At 38.8% G+C, this 22,173-nt stretch overlaps 3 protein-coding genes across 3 annotated transcripts; 2 read left to right on the forward strand and 1 right to left on the reverse strand.

The window, feature by feature from the left end:
* The first annotated feature begins 4,481 nt into the window (after positions 1-4,481).
* On the forward strand, positions 4,482-5,976 carry LOC124371151. The gene is made up of 3 exons (XM_046829464.1): positions 4,482-4,787; positions 4,948-5,079; positions 5,830-5,976. The coding sequence occupies exons 1-3, from the start codon at positions 4,683-4,685 to the stop codon at positions 5,974-5,976; spliced, it is 384 nt and encodes a 127-aa protein (XP_046685420.1). The 5' UTR covers positions 4,482-4,682.
* Positions 5,977-17,634: 11,658 nt separating this feature from the next.
* Positions 17,635-20,460, forward strand: LOC124371145. The gene is made up of 3 exons (XM_046829458.1): positions 17,635-17,879; positions 18,210-18,340; positions 19,677-20,460. Exons 1-3 carry the CDS (start codon positions 17,642-17,644, stop codon positions 20,229-20,231), a joined length of 924 nt encoding a protein of 307 aa, XP_046685414.1. The 5' UTR covers positions 17,635-17,641; the 3' UTR covers positions 20,232-20,460.
* LOC124371146 lies at positions 18,651-19,683 on the reverse strand. Its single transcript, XM_046829459.1, has one exon. It carries the CDS (start codon positions 19,541-19,543, stop codon positions 18,692-18,694), a length of 852 nt encoding a protein of 283 aa, XP_046685415.1. The 5' UTR covers positions 19,544-19,683; the 3' UTR covers positions 18,651-18,691.
* Positions 20,461-22,173: the final 1,713 nt, after the last annotated feature.

The following is a 22,173-nucleotide window of genomic DNA, read 5'->3' on the forward strand; positions in this document are numbered from 1 at the left end:
TAAAAAGGTACATCAAGCTTGTGAAAGAGTCTCCAGTTGCTAAAAAGCGAACAGTTATCGCCAGTCTGTCCTTAGCACTTATAGCTTTTCTATAATTAGTATCCCGTCGAGTGATTTCTGGCACAATCAAATTTAGAAGATACTCAAAATCTTCAGACGACATGCGGCAAAAATTTTTGAACTGCCCACCAATACGGAGATCATTAAGCATGGATTCCCCTCCATACGATTCCCGACGTCTCAGTATGGGCGTCACCCAATGACGACGTGGTTTTCTCCTTCTTTTTAACAGATCATTATAAATAACAATAAAAACTGAAGCAGCTGTTGCCGGGTCCATTTTCTACATCGGTGTGATTGTGTAGCCCGCGCAACACGGATCACAGCAGCGCAACTACGAACATGGCGCTCTGTTCCGCGCAGTTTCGCGCAGCGCAATATGCTTTGCGCAGCGCGGCGCAGCTCTGCGCGTTCGGTGTGGACGTACCTTAAGATCTACTCTTCGTGACAGATTGAAAAGTAGCAAAACCTCAACATCGGAAATGGGACCACCTGCAGTTTCTAACAAAGATCACGAAAAAAGATTTGACCACCAGAGTTATCAATCTTGCAAATCTTTTTTTCGGCATTACTATAACGGATTTGAGACGACTGGCTTTTGAAGTAACCGAAGAATTGAATATTAAGCATATCTTTAATCAAGCCACACGAATGGCCGGTGAAGATTGGGTTTCGGGATTTCGCAGAGGAATCCTCAAGTTTCTCTAAGAAAACCATCGGCAATAAGTATTGGTAGAGTGATTGGATTCACTGATGGAAAGACACAATTTTGAGCCTACTCGTAGTTTCAATATGGATGAGACTGGAATTTCTAGTGTGCAAAAACCAGGTCATATCATCGCCCCTGAAGGTAAACATCAAGTTGGAGGTATATAACCAGTTGGGAAAGAGGGAGAAATATTACTGTTGTGTGTGGAATAAGTGCATCTGGATCTTATGTCCCACCAATGTTTATTTATCCAAGACGAAGGATGTCTCCACTGCTTGAGAGAGGTGGTCCAGCTGGATCAGTTCTCGTATACTTGTTTCACACAATGGCTGGTCAAATGAAAAGATTTTCCTCGACTGGCTGAATCATGTCAGGATGACTGTAGATGGGCCACTCTTACAATAGTTAAAAACTAAATAACAAAACATCAGGAATGAAAACATTACTATCGGCATGACTGAAAATGGACCATACTGGTAATACTTGTAAATGTAACAAACAGAAGAGCAAACATAATTAACTAAATAACTAGGGTAAATCCAAGATAAATTAGCGTAACAAATAACAAAATATACATTCATAAATTAATAACATGCACTATATGCGAGCTAAAAGAGAGGATTCGTTTAGGAAAGCGAAAAGCCTCTCAATTATAGCGCCTCGTTGTCACCCAGGAGATCAGTTAACGAAACCTGCAGATTAAGAACGTGAACAGAGCGTAGGTTAAAACACTTCCTTGCGAGATACCATTTTCTTGAATGAGAGGATCGGAAAGTTTTCCCAAGTTTTACTTGGATAGTTCTGTCTGACAAAAGACCATTTATGAATTGTAACAGGTCAAATTACGACATTTGAAATATTCGCGGGGAATTGGCAGACTGTGACGTCAGTGAATCGGCAGACTGTGACGTCAGTGAATCACATGTTGTCGGAATTGAGATTTATTTAATTAATAACGAAGAAATATATTAAACTTTATACGGGAAAAGATTTGATTAATTAAAATGAAGTAAACATAACCAAAATTCGTGTTTAACACAAAAGTACTAAATAGAATTACGCAGAAAAGCCAATTGTGGGATAAATGACTTGTATATTGATGACGTCATAAAGCACATGTTGCTAAAATTTTAAATAAAAAGCTTTGAAAAAATAATAAAAAGAAAATAGAAAGACTTAAATTGATTAATTATAGTAAACGTGATAAATTTCGACAATTATAAGAAAAGAATCAAATTATATTTATTCGTGAAGACGCTGATTTGAACGGGAGAGGGGATGAGTATTGTTTTGAATCGGTATGTGTAGTTTTATACGGAGATTCCGTCTTCTCTTTCCAGACTTGAAGCAAGGAGGTTGTGTGGATTCTCCTGAGATAGTAGTGGTGAAATTAATAGGAAACTGTAATATGGTGTATTGAAATTGTAATGAAGGATGGGATATTATGTTACACTCTTAAATTATCAAAGCAAGGTGAGTGGAATTATATATGTATGGACAGTGTAATATGGAATAAATTAACGTCAAGGTCACTTGGTTTGACTTTTCTTTGAGTATCCCATTTTATAAAAAAGTGTGATAGAAACTTTAATGGAGTGATATTAAATTTTTTAACCACTACTCAACCTATTTAAAAACCTGAGATAGACATAGACTTGTTGTTGGTGACAACACCCCAGACATTCAAATTTAATAGTAATTTGGTATTAAGTTGGAATAGTATGAGTTAGCTAACACGAAGTAATTTACATCACCAATGAGAGGGAGCACATTTTGAGTAGTGATTGGGAGAGGATTGGGACAGCAATTTGTTTATCTGGAAGGTGGCAGAGTTTCAAGCAGTACCAAGGGAACGCAGCTAGCTTTGGGCAGATTTTGAGCAAGATGGCGACCAACACCATCCGGAGCAAAATGGTACAGCAACGTGGGACTGGTAACAAAAAGGCGCACTACATGGGGCGTCAACAACACTAAAAAAACCGACACAGCAAATTGACACAACTACGACGGGCAGATCTCGCGACAAATTGACGCAGTCAACGTAGGGCGATCTACAGCAGAATGCTGCCATGTGACCACCAACACTCCAGGATATTAATTTATTTATAATACCTCTTCTCCATGCAGTGCCATAGGCTTTGGACGAGTCAAAGAAAACAGCAGCTAAGTGTTTTTTTGAAGAAAAGTGTTTTAGAATGGACGTCTCCAAACACAACAGATGGTCAGCAGTAGACCTGCCCTGCCGAAATCCACACTGAGCAAACGACAGAAGATTGATTTGTTCAAATACCACACAAGCCTTCTATTGACCATTCTTTCAAAGACTTTGCAGAGGCAACTAGTAAGGGATATAGGCCGATAGCTAGTTGGAGACGCTCTATCCTGACCCGATTTATGTAGAGCGATAATATGTGAACGACGTCACAATGTAGGAAATACATTTTCAAAGTAAATTCTGTTGTATAAAGTTAATAGGTCTTCCTTAATTTCCTCCGTCAGGTTCCACAACATGGCATAATGTATGTTGTCAGGACCTGGAGCGGAGTTTGCTGTAGCCTTAATGGACAAATCGAGTTCATTTATGGTGAAGGTAAGGTTTAAAGGAGAGTTGTTATTTCGATTTAAATTAATAGGTAACCATCCTGAGCAGCTTCAAAATGTTGAAAGTCGAGGCAATACGATGACGTCTTTGAAACTTGCTCAAAGTGAGTCGCAAACAAGTTGGTAACTGTTTGAGGATCTGTCACTATATTCACTATAACACCACGACGTTCTAGACCAATTATGGAAGGTGGAGAGGGCCTGCTGCAAACTGAGCGTAGTTTTCTCCAAAGTTCGGACGTAGTAGTGGTTCTATTTATTTTGTCAATGTAGTCTAACCAGGATTGTCGCCGACTCAAGCTGAAAACTTGCCTTGCCTTTGCTCACGATCTTATGTTATTTTCAAGATTTTGTGCCGTAGGACATCTCTTGAGAAGAGGATGAACTTTAAATGTTAAAGAAGATCTATATCCATCTCGCTTCATTGCATGTACATATGACAACCTCTGGTACTATTGAATAATGACAAAATGTTGCCAAAGAAGATGGAGATGTAATAATAAAGTTTCTTCACCCAGAAGGGACCATCCCATTCTTTTCACTGGCCCAGACGAAATGATGTATGTGACGTACCAATTCCACACAACCTTGCAGTGGTTTGAGCCTCCACACACCTCAACGAAAGGACTTACCAATTTTCCACCAGAGTGTACCAGATTAGTTGAAAATATATTCAAACAAACAAAACAGATCATTAGCTTGCAAATCTTTTCAGTGAAATAGGTCTAATGATATTTTGTCATTTTGTTTTTATAACTACAGTTTTCGGTATACTTAATTCGTACGTAAATATTAAAGTTTGTATTTTAATACTGAACCTATAAATCATATCTGAAATCAAATATTTAAAATTCACATTGCGTACTATTAAATATACTTTTCCAAATTAACAATTGGACCTATATATGCATAATGGAACCAACCAACAATTTTTGGGAAATTGAGATATCACCGCCATCTTGAAGAGCTTGAAAGAATTTATACCCTGATTTTTTTACTTTAACTGGCTTTGAAACTACAAATGCAAAAAAAAATCATGAAAAAAACATCAAATGCTGTATGTCGGATTCAATATTATGAATAAGGGAACCAAGTGGCTTGGTTTCTTTGTTTCAAAATTCAGAGACTGGTTTTGTAATATGCATAACAGAACCAACCAACTTGATTCTCTTTGTTGTGTAGTCTTCATCTTGATCAGCTGTTTTGCATACAGGAACCAAGTTTGAAGTTAGATAAACCTGCTTGCAATACAATAATAATAGAGTAACATAAATGATTGTTTTATGTCTGTATTGTGTCTAAGTGTTACAAAATGGATATAAAGAGAAGAACTTTGTTAATTATGGAAATGGCAAAAGTTCAAACCCCTGATTCTTCTGAACCAGATCATGAGCCTACGTTATTGGAAACTGATCAGGTAAGCACATAATTTTTTAGGTTAAATAATAGGTTTTTGAGCCTTGACTAATAATTACTTATATTTATAATGAAATATTGTAATAATAATAAATATACATTAAAATAAGATGAAATTAATATTTTCCAGTAAAATAAATAATTAATTGCCTTTGTTTCAGGAGTCGACAAATATACAACAAGAGCATAGCTATGTCTGCAATGATAGTCCTATATCACATAAACCTACACAGAATGAAGGAGAAAACGGTGTAGATCTCAATGAAATGTTGGAAAATAACATGCCTGATTTGGTAAGTTTAGATTTGGTATAAACTTATCTGAAGGACAGATACAAATTTATTTCGAACATAACCTAGCCTATAACAATAGCTAACAAACTGGCAAAAGTTTAGGGTAGTGGTGTTAATGGCAGAAAGATTTTTTCTACACATTACTTGCAGTATTACGTACCAAAAACTGGCCTAGCCTTTATTTATGAACTTTTGGTATATATGCAGCAGTTGGTACTTGTGGAAAAATCAATATTTTTTACTAATTTCCCATGTAAAATTACTTGCTGAACATGAATATGACGGTCTTTTTTTGTCGGAAAAGTCGTTAAATGTTCCAAGGCAGCAGATTACAATCATTGAAATCTGTACTTTAAGTAGCATTTAAGTGAATTTAACAGCGTTTCCGACAAAAAAGACCATTATAATCGTGTTCAGCAAGTAATTTTACATGGAAAAATGTTTAAAAATATATATTTTTTCCACAAGTACCAACTGCTGCATAGTTACCAAACTTTTTGTTTGGTATTGGATTTTTTAGTTCAATACTAGGCCTAAATTAAATACTAAATAAAAGGTTTCAAAATATCGCCTATTTGCTAATTTTTTCGATTGTCAGCGTGCAAAGCTGTTAGGTTATATTATTATAATTAGGATTGGTAAGCTACTATTCATGTTCATGACTATCTTATTTAGAAATTATGCCAAAAATGACAAAATACTTCTTTTAATCTGAACTACTTCAATTTACAACTTTATGTTCTGTTCTAGGATACAAGCTACCTGGATATTTCAAAAATGGAAATTGTGTACGACTTTCCAAATATTTCATTTGATACCAGCAAATCACAAGAACCTAGTCTAACAGATTCAATATTAGATGATGGTGATAGTGTTTCAATTATCTGGTGCTATTGAAATTACAGATAATATTGGAAGAATGATGGTTAGAAAATGGAACTAACCATGCACCAGATGAGCTTAACTCTTTTCATATTGTTCCTCATCTGGAAATGGAAGAGCATGAGGTAAGAAAAAGGAATACAAATTTTAACATACATAAATTCTTTTCAGGTCCGTAAAAAATCTTCCAGTTATCTGGTAGAGATCTCTTAATGTCTTAAAATTATTGATCGTTTGTAACATATCTTTGCTCCGGCTCTTAGGCTATGGTACTGTCAATGTTGTATTTTATGAATAGATCATAACCAGAAAATCAGTCGGCTGTACTACTAACTCAACTAAAGATTTTTATTTTAAAGATGTTATGTCTAAAATAAATGGTTGAAAATGAATATTTATTAAAGTATACTTTATACCCAAGTAATATTTTTACTCAAGTTTTACTGAAATGTGTTTAAAGAAAACTCATTCATTCTCCCAGCATGTGATTGAGCATCCAAGTAATTAAATCCATGATCTCTTAAACTTAAGTCCAAGACACTAACCATTAGACTAGCAAACTGCCTATTATGACCCTGAAGCTAATAATCTGTTTTTTTTTTTCAGAGTATGCAAGATGATGACCCACTAATTACTGGAAATCAAAATAATTTAATTAATGTTGGTGAACTAAATACTGAAGAACCGAACATTGAGGATCAAGTAGTCGAAGTAATTGCTGAACCCCAGATTGATAACAACAGAGCAGAAGTAGTAGACGAAACGCCTAGCATAAACAGATGATAGCTCTTCTAGTGGTTCTGATTTTGAAGAAATTGACAGTTCAGGAAGACCAAAGAAAGGTAGGAAGAGAAAGTATGCACATCAATCTAGAGATATCAGAAAAAAAAGGAAAAATAGTAATAAAAAATACATTTCTCAAACAGGAAAAGTTGTGTACCCTAAAAACTTCAGGGATTTTCATTGTGCTTGCAAGTGTAATGAGAAAGTGTCACTTGAAGTAAGAAAAAGCACTTTTAAGAAATTTTATGATTTGGGGGACTATAATGCCCAAAACATGTTTATTTGTGCATCAGTACAGGAAGAAAAAAACAAAAAGACCAACAGTACAAACTATCTAAAAGACAGTTTACAAGGAAATATACAATTAACAATACTGTTATTTGCAGGAATATGTACGTACAAACCTTAAGAGTGTCCACAAAAAGAATTAATACAGCTCTTAAAAAGCTTAAAAACGATAATGTGAAAGATGAAAGGGGGAAATGTGGTGGCAGTAACAAGATTGAAGACAAACGGATTGAAGAAGTCCGAAACCACATTAAAAGAATTCCAGCATACAAGTCCCACTACTGTAGAACGACAACAGAATCATGCTGGTTACCCCCTGATATGACATTGCCACGTATGTACAGTTTGTACAAGGCTGAAGTAGAGCATCCTGTGTCCCAATCAAAATATAATCAAATATTTTATGCAGATTTTAACCTAAAACGGAAACCACTTCAGAAAGACACCTGCAGTACCTGTGACACACTACATGCCCTGGAAAATTCAACTACCAGTGATATAGAGAGAGATGAAATTAAAATAAAAACATGAGGCTCATCTGAAATTAGTCGAAGAAGTAAGAGCTCAGTTCAAGGACGACTTACTAACGGCAAAAAACTGTTGAATTCAAAACAAACGCTGTCTTTTGATCTTCAAAAACCCCTACCATTACCTCGTCTGCCGACAAATGTCATTTACTATAAAACGACAAATCATGCTTTATAATCTGGGTATTCATTCGGGGAAAACTGGTAAAGGTCATTTTAATGTTTGGCTGGAGAATACTGCTGGCCGAGGTACTCAAGAGGTTGGCTCTTGTTTGAAGAGGCATATTTTGGAAAATTGTCCTGGGATTAAGGAATTGACCTTGTGGTCCGATTCATGTGGGGGGCAGAACAGGAGCATAAAAATAGTTCTCCTCCTCAAACATGTCCTTAGCTTACACCCGACCTTGGAAAACATTGTCTTAAGGTACATGATTCCAGGGCATTCTTACCTTCCCAATGACGCAGAGTTTGGGGATGTCGAGTGCCACTTGAAGACACAACAGAGAATGTACACAGATTCAGATTACATAAGTGTGATGGAGAATTGTAGGAGAAAGAACAAGTTTATTGTAACAAGAATGGAAAAAGAGGACTTCTTTAGCACATCAGATTTAGAAAAGAAAATAACAAACAGGAAAGAAGATGTAGATGGAATAAAAGTTGGATGGCTTAAGTTCAGAGAAATTGAAATCTTTAAAGATAAACCTTTCTCAATATTTGTAAGGACAAGTCTAGGTGGACTGCAACAAGAAATTGATATAAAGAAAAAGAAGAAGGTAGGAGCTAATACGTGCTACTTGCGATTAGCAGAAAATTTACCACTCCTATGGCCCAATGGAAAAGGGATTTCATTGCCTAAGTTAAAAGATCTCAAGTCAATCATGAGTTTAATCCCATCACATGCGAAGGAATTTTACAAACAATTTTCCTCTGACACCAACGTACAAGATGATATTGATGGTTTCAATGCGAATCTGGATTTTGAACTAGAGGCTGAGGAAAATATCAATTAAGTGAATATAGCATTATGTTCTAGTTTTTTTTAATTTGTTCTACTATAAAAATAAATACTAGTGATGACGTATGAGAGATGAAAAGATCCAACTTTCATCAACGATGTAACTGATTGTTATAACGTTTTCCACACACTAAAAAATAATACAAATAGATATTATGTAATTTTATTAGTAATAGATTTTTTAATAAAGTTATTTTTAAAATGAGGTGTATTTTTAAACCTTTAATTATTTAGATTAAACAAGATTGCAGGATAATAACAGACATTTGTATCAATTGGTTCCCTTGTGTTATAAAGCTCAAATCATATTATTTGAATTTAAGCATAAGGGAACCAACCAACAATTTCCTTAATATATCAACCAATATTATATTTCTTGCTGTGGTATTTTATTTAACAACTTAATAAAGCCTTTAATATGTTTATTAAACACATCTGGAATATATTTCTTTGTTACTGGGAATGGGGACCCACGCTAAACTTTTAACCTCTTTTTCTCAGTTAGACATCATTGTGGGTTGGTTCCATTATGCATACATACGTCCAATTACTGTCTTGGCTTCTACGTTAAAAAGGGTGCTAAAAGTGCATAAGATAATGCAGCACAAAAGGAGAAGGGGTAGGCATTTTCGGTAGTCCAGAGGCTTCTTTAGTCAGATAACTAGATCAATAAGGCCATCATATGTATGTCGACAACTTTGTTTCTTCAGTGCCATTGGCAAAACACCTATAAGAAACCTATAAAGAACCTATAAGAACGAATAGGAAGTTTTTACCCGCAACCGTAAATAACAAATGTAATTTTAGTAAAACTTGTTGTACCATGAAATAAGAATCTTCTGAGCTGTGGTTATAGGGAAAGGAAAGCCAGAGAAAAACAGGTTCTACTTCTCTTCTCCAAGTCCCAATCAACTGAACAGAGGTGAGGAAAAACGCAGAAAGAACGCAATAGGAAAAGGTCGTAAAGAAACCAGGCATTATTTTAGACTATAATAAGTATATGGGGTTATTGGTGAGACAGACATGATGATGTAAACGTACCAGGACAAGCGGAGCACTGAACATTTTAGAAGAAGCTGTACTTTTGTATATTAGTAGAATATACATACAGTAGGACCTTGATATATCGAACCTCAATATATCGAATTCCTCGATAAATCGAAGTTTTGTCATTCCCCTTGAATGTCCCATTTACTTCAATTCTAATTTTACCTCTACATATCGAAGATTTCAAGTAAATAACCTCATTATATCGAGGTAAATATTTTCGCCAATAATTTTGCCTATTTTTTACCTCTATATTATCGAAAGTTTTCTTATAATTACCCCAACATATCGAAGTTTCAGTTCATCAACGAAACGAACTTTAAGGGCCGGTCCACACGCTCCGTTTTGCACAACGTTTTGTCTGCGCAGTTCAAAACGTTGCAGATAAAACGTTGCGTGTGGACTGGAAAACCGTGCAGTTTTGAATCCATTTGGAAGACGGTACAGTCTTAGTAAAACTGAGCCAGAGAGCTCAGATTTCCTTGAACTGCGCAGGCAAGTCGGCGCATGTGGACGGTAGCACCGTTTTCCGATCCGTTTTGCTACTCAGTTTTCAATTCGTCGGGCGACAATGGCTGACCTTCGGCAATGTTCTAGGGAGTTTTTAACTGATTTTATTGCTCTGTATGAAAGTTTCCCGTGCATTTGGCGTGTAAAATCAAAAGAATACAGTGACAGGGATAAGAAGGCGGAGGCGTATGCAATTTTAGCTAATAAATTTAGAGAAATTGATGTAACGGCAAACCGGGAGAGAGTTGTGAAATAAATAAATTCATTGAGAAGCGTGTACCGAAAAGAATTGGCTAAAATAAATAAATCGATTCGATCTGGGGCTGGAGGAAGACGAAATATACAAGCCATCTCTCTGGTATTTTGATTTGTTACATTTTCTGAATGATCAGGAGACACCAAGGCAGTCTAGGAATACCATGGAGGAAAATGAAGACTCGCAAATTGACGATCCACCAGAACAGGTAAGAAAAAAAAGTCCTTTATGTAATCACGTTATTAAATTATTTAAATACACCATTAATTGTTTAAAGTTACAAAAAATTTCCTTTATGAACACTTTTTAAATTTACTTAAATAAACCATTAATTATTTGAAGTTATAAATTTATCTTGCCAAGGGACAGACCCCTCATTGTTAAAATACTCTTTAAATTGATCTCTGACCACGATAGCATTGTTCAAAAACTGGCCTCTTGTTCCACGCTGCAGGTCGTGTAATAATTCTGGGTCACATCTTTCACCTAATTCAAAAGTACATTCAGAAATATTTTTCCCGATCCATACTTTCAGGAGGGGTATAGTTTTGGGGGGGACCTTCTGCGCAAAAAGTTGTGTAAAACGCAGCACGCAAGAACTACAATATCAACGTTGTTCATATTCAAATTAATATTTGTGTGGAAAATTCGAAATCTTGAAGCCAAAATTCCAAACGTGTTTTCAACAACACGCCTCGCCCTAGATAGGCGGTAATTGAAAATTCTTCGCTCCCTTGTCAATGTTTCTCGTCGATATGGTTTAATAAGTTCTGGACGCATAGCAAATGCTTCATCACCAACAAAAACATATCCTAACACTCTGTCTGAACTTCCAATGCACCAGGGTTTTGGAATTCTCAAATCTTTGTTAACGAGCTTTTCATAGAATTTAGTGTTATTCAATACTCCTCCATCGGAGATCCTACCGTTTGTGCCTACATCACAATACAAAAATTCGCAATTGGCATTGGCTATTGCCATAAGAACAACACTGTGGGTTTTTTTTATAATTGATATCCACTTCCAATAATAGGATCCACTTCCTTTAGGTGGCACAATCCTAATATGTTTTCCGTCAGTTGACCCCAAACAATGAGGGAACTGCCACATTCTTTCGAACTCAGCTGCAACTTCCAGCCACTCCTCTTCAGTCTTGGGAAACTGAAAAAAAGGAATAAAATATCTTGAAAGCAAATAAAATAATTAAATTTATTGTAACTTAAAAAAAATAATAATAATTAAAATTACAGAGATCGATAATTGTTTATTATTTCCAGGTGGAAGAAGATGGGCATGAAACTGCTGCTGACGGTGGACGCAGTGAAGCGGTTGCTACTCCTCTTTCCGGAGCATCAACTTCAACTACTTCAAGATCGCACTCTTCAACTCGTAAGAGAAAGGCAGCTACAAATGATGATGGCACAACTGACGTTATGGAGTTGGTAGGAAAGAAACTCGAGTCGCTACAGGCAGAGGATGCTTTTCAGGTATTTGGAAAACGTGTGGCTAATAAACTCAGAGACGTCTCTACTTCACAAAACAATATCGCTCAGAAACTAATTTCCGACGTTTTATTCGAAGCGGAGTTGGGTACGCTTACAAGAAATTTTCAAATTGTTAATATGGCTAGCCAGCGACAAGATGATTGTAATTTAACGAATTGGCATCAACAGAATATGCCCCAACATTTGAGAATGCCAAATACTCATTCTTCACATGTTGGACAATACCACTCCTTCTCGCAGCCTATGCTACGTAACTAAGTCCCAGAACAACTTACACACCCTCAGGAGTATGAAACAATTGGGCAAACTCCGACAGTTTCACGCATCATCCCACAGGAAGGTAAACAAGATCAACAGACACACGCCAGTCAAGGCCTTGCCCACTCTTCCGCTGCAAACTACATGTCAACATTTCAACCAAACTGAAGTACTAGCGTGCATTTTCGTTCAGCTTAGCCTAACTTTTGTGAAACACTAATGTTACTTTTAAGGTTCATTTAAATCTTTTATAGACAATAGCATTATGATATTATCAATATTGTTATATGATTGTAATTAGCAAGGCTTAATAATAAAATAAACAATTAAATAAATAATTAAATAAATTTTTACTTACCTTCAAGTATTCATTCTTCAGCACCTTGTAGATAGCTTCACATGTTTCGGGAATGATTTCACTTAACGCTTGTTTCGATATAATTGCTGTGAATTCCAGGTCTTTGTAACTTCTACCAGTTGCCAAAAATCTTAAAGTTGCTGTTAGCCTTTCATGTGCTGATATTGCTGTTCTCATACAAGTATTTTCTTTGTTGATATGCGGTGTCACCAATTCCAATAAATAAGTATATGTGTCAATGTCCATTCGCAAGTAGTTCCGCCAATCATTAGGTTCATCACGTAATAATTTGATATGGTAAAAGTGCTGCCTTTTTAGAAGCCACTTCCGCAACCACTTTGAACGCCGGGTACTTCTGAGATGTTCCAATCTTTTTTTTAACAATACACATCGCGAAAATCGACCAGAGTAGTACCTCCTCCATGGCGATCTCACACAAAACTGAGCAAAATATACGGATATGTCTGTGCCGTGTGGACGCTCTGCATATTGCAACGTTTTCATTCCGTCTTAAGACTGCGCAGACAAAACGTTGTGCAAAACGGAGCGTGTGGACCGGCCTTTAGTACTCTTTTGTCGTGTTGTGCAAACGAACGACCATCAAAGTAGAGTAGGTACCGTATTTTTCATGTCAAGACTTGAAACCCCCACCACCGACACTCCTTTGTTTTCTGTAGACGCCAGTGGTGGATCACCACTCCACCCTCAGTTTAATTTGGACGTTACCCGCGATTAGTGCGAGTTGAGGTTATCTTAGTGAATTATTGTGCGTCGCAGATTTTCAACTGTGACACTGTTTTGTTTAAAAGTGCGATGGTAAAACGGAAAACTTTATCTTATCAAGATAAAGTTAAACTTATAGAGACTGTGGACGCCGGGAATAAGAAAAAAGTGACATTGCAAAGGAGTTTGGTATACCAGCGAATACTCTCTCGACCATATTGAAAAATAGAGAAAAATATGAACGCCAAGGAACTTCGTGCAAGAGAATAAAAGGACCCGAATTCAAGGACGTAGATGAAAGTGTTTACCAGTGGTTAAAACAGTGCCGTGATAAAAACCTTCCTGTAAGTAGCCCAATTTTAAAAGTAAAAGCAGCACAGTTTGCTGCGCAATTAAATAAACCTGACTTTCGAGCAAGCAACGGTTGGCTCCAAAACTTTAAAAAAAGAAATGAAGTGATTTTCAAAAAGGTGACTGGCGAAAGTGCGAGTGTCGATGACAATGTTTGCACAGAATGGTCGCAAAAACTGCCTGATCTTGTCAAGGGATACAAACCTGACGATATTTTTAATGCCGACGAAACAGGTCTTTTTTACCAGTGTCTTCCTGACAAAACTTTAACTTTTAAAGGTGACACTTGCCACGGAGGTAAGAATAGTAAACAAAGAGTTACATTGCTGCTTGGAACAAACAAATTGGCACCGTGAAGCTTAAACCATTGATGATAGGAAAATCTAAAAATACAAGGTGTTTCAAAGGGGTGTTAAAAGCTTTCCAATGGACTACACATCAAACAAAAAGTCATGGATGAACTCAGGGGTTTTTGAGAAATGGCTAACGGACTTGGACAGACAAATGAAGAAAAAGAAGAAAAAATACTCTTGTTTATTGACAACGCTACTGCTCACGGTGACATCCCAAAAATGAAAAACGTAAAAATTGAGTTCTTACCTCCAAACACCACATCCAAGCTACAGCCATTGGATCAAGGAATAATTAAGAACTTTAAAGTTCATTACCGGAAGGAAGTTGTACGCCTCTTCCTTCGTGACCTCGAGGACAAGAACCCTACAAAAATAAGCATACTTGATGCAATGTGGATGGCTTCTAAGGCGTGGAACAATGTTACCGAAAATACTATAAAGAACTGCTTCAAGGAAAGTGACTTTAAACAGCACGTTGACGAAGAAGAGGAAAGTGTTGTAGAAGACTGTTCAATTGTTGAAACGGATAACGGTGAACTTGCTAGTCCTGTACTGTGGAGACAAGTGACTCAGGCCCTTACTTTGGAAGGGCTGTCTTTCGAAGACTTTGTGGCCGTCGATGACGAGCTTGCTACTTGCGGCCAATTAAGCGATGCAGACATTATTGCATCCGTTTCCAAGGACACGAGTGTAGAAGACAGTGTAGTCGAGGACGGCGAGGATGATGACGACAACGAAGTCGAAACGCCTGACCCCACCCTTCGCGATGCCCGGTGTGCCATCAACACGTTGCGAAGTTTCCTCCAAAAGAAGACGTCTATGGATGACAAAATAATCCAGTCTTTACCCATTTTAGACGACGCGTTGGACAAAGTGACTTTCACAGGTAGACAAACTACAATTTCAGATTTTTTTTAACAACAGTAAATAAGTTTTGCAAACTCTTTATAACATGTACGTAAGCCTACATTACAGTAGCATTTTAAACATTTAAAATACAGTAGAGTAGAACCGTATTTCAGACTTGTGTATTTATACTGTACAACATAACTTTTTAAGATGTTACAGTATTTCATATTCATATTTATGTAATAATATTACTCTATACGTTTAGTTAAAAATTAAATAAATTTAAATTGATGTATGGTGTACTTGTTATAATTTCTTATTCACATTTCCCGATAAAGTAATGTACGATACTTAATTGTACTGTATTATTGTAGTGGGTGTGGACCTCTATATATCGAAGTCTGTCAGAGTTAACCTTGATATAATGAATAATACAACAACAGTTGTAAACCTCTATATATCGAAGTCTGCCCCAAACAGCCTTGATATATCGAACCTCATTATATCGAAATTCTTGATATATCGAAGTTTTGTAAATTCTCTTGAGGTTCGATATATCAAGGTCCTACTGTATAAGGGGGTTTTTGCGTCGTCTAGAGAACAATGGTGGAAGGAGGAAGAGGTCAATGGTCAAAGGAAGAGGTCAAGGGTCAGTCACGTGACCGCCGCCATCTTGAATCGCATGACTGGTGGGAAGGTCAAAGATCAGGCACGTGACATCTGCCATCTTGGATCACGTGACTGGTGGGAGAGGTCGAATGTTAGGAACGTGATTGCCGTCCCCTCCCTGATGGGAGAGCGGACCGCCGTCGCCCCACCCTACGAGAGCTCCGCTTTCTTAAATTTACTGACGTCCCAGAGACGAGGGCGAGCGGAAATGTTCCCCACACCAGTCACGTTACAGAGCGGCGAGAGGTGCCTATATAAGGCCTCACAGTCGAGTTACACACCACTGTGCGCAGCAAGTGGTGACTGTTGTTCTGTTAGAGTGCATTGTGCGACCCTCACTTTGTGATTATACTGTACAGTGATTGTGGCAGTGCCGGTTACTAGGTAGACGATAATGGCTAGTTCCAATTGTGATGTGTGCGGTGTATTGGTGTCCAAGGTGAATATGGCGCTGCACCGCAACACCATAAAGTGTAAGATAGCGAGTCACATGCAAGTACCATGTCCTGTCACGGATGTTAAAAAGGAATGTGAAAACTGCAACACAATAACGGCTTCCCACATGGCTCGCACTCTCAAAGTGTGTGGATCGGATAAAACGACTGTGGAACCTAAGAAGCCGTGTCTGCATTTTTAAAAGATGATAACAATGTCTAACTTAAATCGTCCCATTGCCAATGTTCATGCCAAGCGTACTCTAAAGCGAAAGAGTGAAAACACCACTCCTTTCGTCACCATCGAAAGTACCACGCCAAGAGCCGAGCGCCAGCACGTCTACCATCAATGTCAAGATTAAAGAGGTGGACAAAGCATTCAAGGGTCGCATGAAAAACCTATGTCATTGAAAACCAAAATGATATCAAGGACACTAAAACGTTTCTGGAAAGACTTAGGGATACAATAGCTCGCAAGATCGCACAAGACGTTGGAGAACAACAACGTCAAATCAAACCTCATGTTTGAGGCCGAGTACACGAGGATCCTAAACCTCTAAATCAGAATTAATCGTTAGGATCCAGCTACATACAACTGCCTAAAAAGATTGTAGCAAAACATGCAATCGTAAATATAAAGAACACCGATCAAAAATGTTTCGTGTGGTCAGTCCTTGTCGCATTGCATCCCGTGAAACGGCAAGCGAACCCTGAGCGGACCCATCACTATCAACAACTTGAACACGAACTAGACACATACCTGGATGGAATAACCTTTCCCGTCAGTCTTGACAACGTAAACGTGTACTCTTACGACAGTAAACTTGTCGTCTATCCATTGTACGTGATACGAGAAGAGAGACACACATATGGACATGCTGTACATAAAGGACGGAAACAACTCTCACAACTGCCTCATCAGAGATATAAGTAGACTTGTTCGATCGCAAATAACAAATCACAAGACAATTACCTGGTTGTGCAAGCGCTGCTTACTACACTTTGGCACGGAAGACCTACTGAACAAACACAAAGAAGACTGCAGCGAACACGAGGCGATGAAGATCCTAAAACCGAAAAAAGGTTCCATCTTACAGTTTAAGGATTTTAAGCACTCGATGAGAGTTCCGTTCGCGGCGTAAGCTGATTTCAAGTGTATGCTGACTCCCATTGCTCGAGACCCTGATGCAACGCGGAACGACAGAGAGGATTCTTAAGGGCCCCATACACCTGCGAGTCTGGCTCGCGAGCCTGGCTCGACTCGCCTAGAAATGGACCAAATCCGTCAGTGTATGGACAATAAAGAGCCGAGCCGAGTCAAATTCAGGCGAGCCGAGCCGGATCCGCCACTGCTTGCCGTGCGGCTCGGCTCGGCTCGGCTCGAGTATCAGTTCGCCAGTGTATGGCGCATTAAGCCCCGTTTACACTGCCCGAGCATTCGTCGCAAACAGGAGTGACGAACGATCATTCGTTCGAGGCTCAGGCAGTGTAAACAGTTTCGGCGAGCCGAGCAAGGTCGAATCGAATGCTCGTTCGTGCTCGAGCCTGATCCGCCCGATGTCGGTTTTCCGGCGAATCATCAAAGGGATGCTCGTTCGCCGCTCGCTCAGTGTAAACACCTCGGGTTTCTTCGAACAGCGTTCACCGAATTCTGTTCTTGCCTACTGGCTGTCGAGTTGACACGTCTCCCATTTCGAGTGTGGAATTCCTTCTTTAGTTTATTCTGTGTAGTAATTTTTCGTGAAAGCAGCATGGAGTGGGAGAATGAAAAGTGCCTCCTTTTAGTTTCTCTTTATGAGGGGCACCCAGAGCTGTGGCAGCCGAACCACAAGCTGTACTTCAACAAAATTAAAAAAAATTACGCTTGGGAAGCTATAGCGACGCAGTTGGAGACGACATCCGACACCGTCAAAAGCAAAATAACCTCCTTGTTGGCTTCCTTCAGGAGGGAGAAGAACAAGGAAGAAACTTCAAAAGGGACTGGAAAAGGTAAGTCAGCCTTCTTCTAGCAAATTTATAGCTTTTTCCGGTGAAATTCATAATTTTTTCAACCAAATTCATAAATTTTTCAACTAATTTCATACACTTGACAATATTATTTTCAAGAAATCATAAATAATAATAAAAATAGAAGGTGATCATCTCTTAATATATAAAAAGTTAAGTATCTTTATTATCGTTATTATAATATAGAAAATAAAAGGTGGAATGGAAATAAGATGTTGTGATTTGCAGCCAGACGGTGCATTGTTCTCTGAATAGTACACCTATGTTTTCGGTTCAACGAATTGATAATTAAATGTACCTATTTTTTATCAGGTGCAGACGAGATCTACAGGAGCAAATGGTTTGCTTACGAAGCTTTTGGGTTTTTGAAGGATAAGAACAAGTGCAAGGAAACCATCAACTCATGTACTTCACAAAACGCTTCAAAGGAGAATGATTCACAGGTAAGCTCACGAATTACACTTTTTTACCTGCATGGCTTATTAGAGATTCATTTTTATGTACTTAAGCTTGAAATGCCTCCTAATAGATTCAGGTATAATATGCCTCCTAGGTAGTACAATAAATAGGTAATGAATCAGAATCAGAAAATTTACTGTGGTAAACATTTTCACAAATGCGACACAACGTCATGCTTAGGCTTAATGATTATTTGACTAATTACTAAGTCTATCTACCTGACTTATCAAACTAACAAACTCTTCAATATTGTAACAGCAGAAATCCAACAACAAACATTAAATTTTCAATTTAAAAGGTCTTAAGCTAAGTTGTTAGGCGCAATCAGAATGCTATCATGCGTAATCGTTTTGCCATGATACGGCTCCATTTGTCATGAAGTATGTTGCAAAGGCCTCGCGGATATCTTTAGCAGTAGAATTTGATCTCCTGGGTACTTTTTTCAAACCAAGAAGGGATGCCGGAGCCACCTCATTTCTCCAGGTACCAGGTGTAACCTCTCCATTTTCCTCGGTATCCAAAGCACCCACTGGGCAATATAGACGTGACGAACTTGCACTTCTACGTAGAAAATTGTGGAGGTAAACGCAGGCCATTACAACCCACTTGGCGTTCTCAGTTTCCAAAAGCAAAGGTTTCCTTAGCACACGAAACACAGAAGCTAAAATGCCAAAAGCATTCTCTACCACCCTTCTGGCCCGGCTCAATCGGTAATTGTAAATTCTTTCTGGGGACCCTTGTGGATGATAACCAGAGTACGGTTTCATCAAACTGTCACTCAATGCAAAAGCATCGTCCCCCAAAATGACGTACGGGCTGGGGATACTCGAATTCGGCAGTGGAGATGGTGGGGGAAGTTTCAAGTTGCCCTTTTCAATATTGTCGTACAACTGAGAATTTTTGAAAACTCCACCATCTGAAATCCTGCCTTGACATCCAACGTCCACAAACATGAAGTTATAATCAGCGTCGACAAGCGCAAATAATACAAAACTGAAAAAGGACTTGTAGTTGAAGTATTCGCTCCCGCTTTTGGGCGGACATTGTATTGCTACATGCTTTCCGTCGATGGCTCCAACAGCATGGGGGAAGTCCCACTTCTCTTCAAATTTCTTGGATTCGCATAGCCACTGTTCTTCATTTTCGGGCATCTGAAATGAACAATATTTCTTATTACGTACACCCATAGCGTCAAAATTAAATTATATACCTACACACTATTAAATAACTACAATTAAATTTTTATAGCGGAACCAATAGTTTGTAATAAAACCCTCAAGTATTTTAGTTAATTTGCTAATTCATTTCTTCATTTTTAAGGTTGAGCTCATTCAGGAAGAGGACGAAAATACAAGTGAATCTGCTTCCCAAATTACTCAAACCCTCCCTCATCAGCAATCTCAAGAGATACGATCGGCTTCCAGTCAAACGGCACTGGGTTTTGCAAAGCCTACTCCAATGAAGCGCAAAAGAACGCCAGCCTCTCCACGGTCTCAAGTTGACGAGGTGGTCGGCATACTGCATAATGCTGTGAGGCGTGATGCTTGTGATGTGTATGGTGAGCATGTTGCGATGAAATTAAAATCTTACTCCAAGAGGACACAAGCGTTTGTCCAGCACCACGTCAACAACATTCTTTTCGAAGCCGACATGGGCCGCTATGACGAACTTCCTCATCAAAATCGCCGGTTTATCTCATCAGTTTCGCCGAATTATTCAGCCTCTCCGTCCCCTGCTACTACGTTTTCGTCAGCGAAATCTGGCCCACCTTCTCCGGCTATTTTACTACATCCACAACAGACTACACCAGAGTACAGTGGGGACTCTACTTCACCTCTGTCCTCTCTTCCTACATACCACCATCTAGAACCTTAACCCCCCACCACAGACCATTCACATCAATCAAGCAGTGATGATGCAGATCCGCTCGCCTCCGTATTTGCCTCGGATCCTGGAACTGGGGTACCCTCAGAAGCAGGAACATTCTTTTCCTCGTTCTGTTAAAATATTCACACGTTTGCACTTTATTCAATAGTTCCGTTCAACGTTTTTCATGTACTTATTCCAAATATATATATTTCCAAAAATAAAATTATATTATACATTTTTGTTCTTACCTTGACATACTCCTGTAGTGCTTCTACGATGGCCCGACAGACTTCAGGAACAAGTAAAAAAATTGTAGGCTTTGAAACCCTGAAGAGATACATGAGGCTACCGTACGAGTCACCACTTGCTAAAAATCGAAGAGTTATCGCCAACCGGACTGATGCAGGAACGCACTCTCGGAAGTTGGTGTCGGTTTTTGGCAATTTTCCCTTCTATCCTTCCCAATATGATGGCGAAATCGTCTAACGACATTCGGCTGAAGTTTTCGAAGAGCCCTCCGTGGTCTTCTTTCAAATCTCTCAGCAAAATAGTGTGGTTCCTCTTTTTCAAAAATGAAGACTCCCACACGCGTCGCCTTTTCCTTCCTCGCGTTTCCTCCTGTAACAGGATGAGGACGGCCGCAGCGGAAACCGCAAGTTTTGACAGTCCGGGTGCCATCATCAATATTCACTGCAAACGCTCACGAGAAACTGATCGACACAAATGCTCGAGCAGTGTAAACAGAGGGCTCGTTTGCGTTCGTGCTCGTTGAAAACCGGCGAGCTACGATCACGAATGCTCGATGCTCGATGCTCGGGGATGTTTGGGCAGTGTAAATGGGGCTTTACGGATCGGACTCGTGCCCCCACCACCGAAAAATCTGTTCATTCCTTTTTCACTACTGTACGCCAAACGTTACGCACCACTCGTTCCGCCAAGGGTAAGGTGTTTTGTTTGTTTTGAGTTAACATGGCTGACTCCAAGTTATTTATGAGCCCTGATTTTTTTAACAACATTTATTGAAGAGTATCGAAATTTGACGATAGCATTTATTATGTAGACCGTCCGGTAGCCAGAAAACGGAGAGTAGCAGTGAGGCGTTCCTCTGGTGATATAGCGTTTCGCAGTATAGTATCTTTTTTGTTATAAGCGGTTTAACCTCGTCCAATAACATGTTAAAACTTTCAGCTGACATCCTTAAATAGTTTGATAGTCTTGGTGACTATCATTCCTAACACAAATCAATAAATTCTGTGACTAATTCTCTTTCTATTTAGTAACTAATTCTTTGACCACATTGCCCTTTTCTTCCGTTTCTTCTTAAATACACCTAGCTCATCTAACACTATGACCGCAGCTGCAACCTTCTTCGAAAAAACTCATGTTTGCAACTGGGCGAGCAAGATATGTAGGTGTATGGAGAATAATCAGCGGGTCCGGCTCGCGAGCTAGGCTCGGCGAGCCACGCTCGCGAGCCAGACTCGCAGGTGTATGGGGCCCTTTACACCGAAAAGTACCAGAAGCACGACTCCGTGAGTTTCTCGTACTACATTGTATATTCCGACGGTGAGTACAAACCACCAATGAACCATTTTGGAACTGACTCTGCGCAGGTCTTTTTAGAAAGCATTATGAACGACGCCAAGGAAACACTCCAACTGTATTCTAGAGAGTCTGCCATACCGATGAAACTTACACAAGACGGTTTACAAACAATATACAACGTTAACACGTGGCACATCTGTGGGAAAATGTTTACCGACCGTGATGACGACCATCTGACGGAAAAATTCAAAGGTATGGCACACAACTCGTGTAACCTCAACTTTACAAAAACCACACTTCCTGCCAATGTTTATTCATAACCTGAACGGGTACGATAGCCACATGTTTATAAAGATATTTGGGCTCAATAACGAAACCATCAAGTTATCCCCAACAAGAGGAA

This window comes from Homalodisca vitripennis, unplaced genomic scaffold (assembly GCF_021130785.1).
Source record: "Homalodisca vitripennis isolate AUS2020 unplaced genomic scaffold, UT_GWSS_2.1 ScUCBcl_928;HRSCAF=3893, whole genome shotgun sequence".
Classification (NCBI taxonomy): domain Eukaryota; kingdom Metazoa; phylum Arthropoda; class Insecta; order Hemiptera; family Cicadellidae; genus Homalodisca; species Homalodisca vitripennis.

Coding starts and splice junctions, on each gene's coding strand:
- LOC124371151 (XM_046829464.1), top strand. CDS start 4,683: ATGGATATAAAGAGAAGAACTTTGTTAATTATGGAAATGGCAAAAGTT. Junction 4,788..4,947: donor CGTTATTGGAAACTGATCAG/GTAAGCACATAA, acceptor CCTTTGTTTCAG/GAGTCGACAAATATACAACA. Junction 5,080..5,829: donor AAAATAACATGCCTGATTTG/GTAAGTTTAGAT, acceptor GTTCTGTTCTAG/GATACAAGCTACCTGGATAT.
- LOC124371145 (XM_046829458.1), top strand. CDS start 17,642: ATGGAGTGGGAGAATGAAAAGTGCCTCCTTTTAGTTTCTCTTTATGAG. Junction 17,880..18,209: donor TTCAAAAGGGACTGGAAAAG/GTAAGTCAGCCT, acceptor ATTTTTTATCAG/GTGCAGACGAGATCTACAGG. Junction 18,341..19,676: donor CAAAGGAGAATGATTCACAG/GTAAGCTCACGA, acceptor TTCATTTTTAAG/GTTGAGCTCATTCAGGAAGA.
- LOC124371146 (XM_046829459.1), bottom strand. CDS start 19,543: ATGGGTGTACGTAATAAGAAATATTGTTCATTTCAGATGCCCGAAAAT.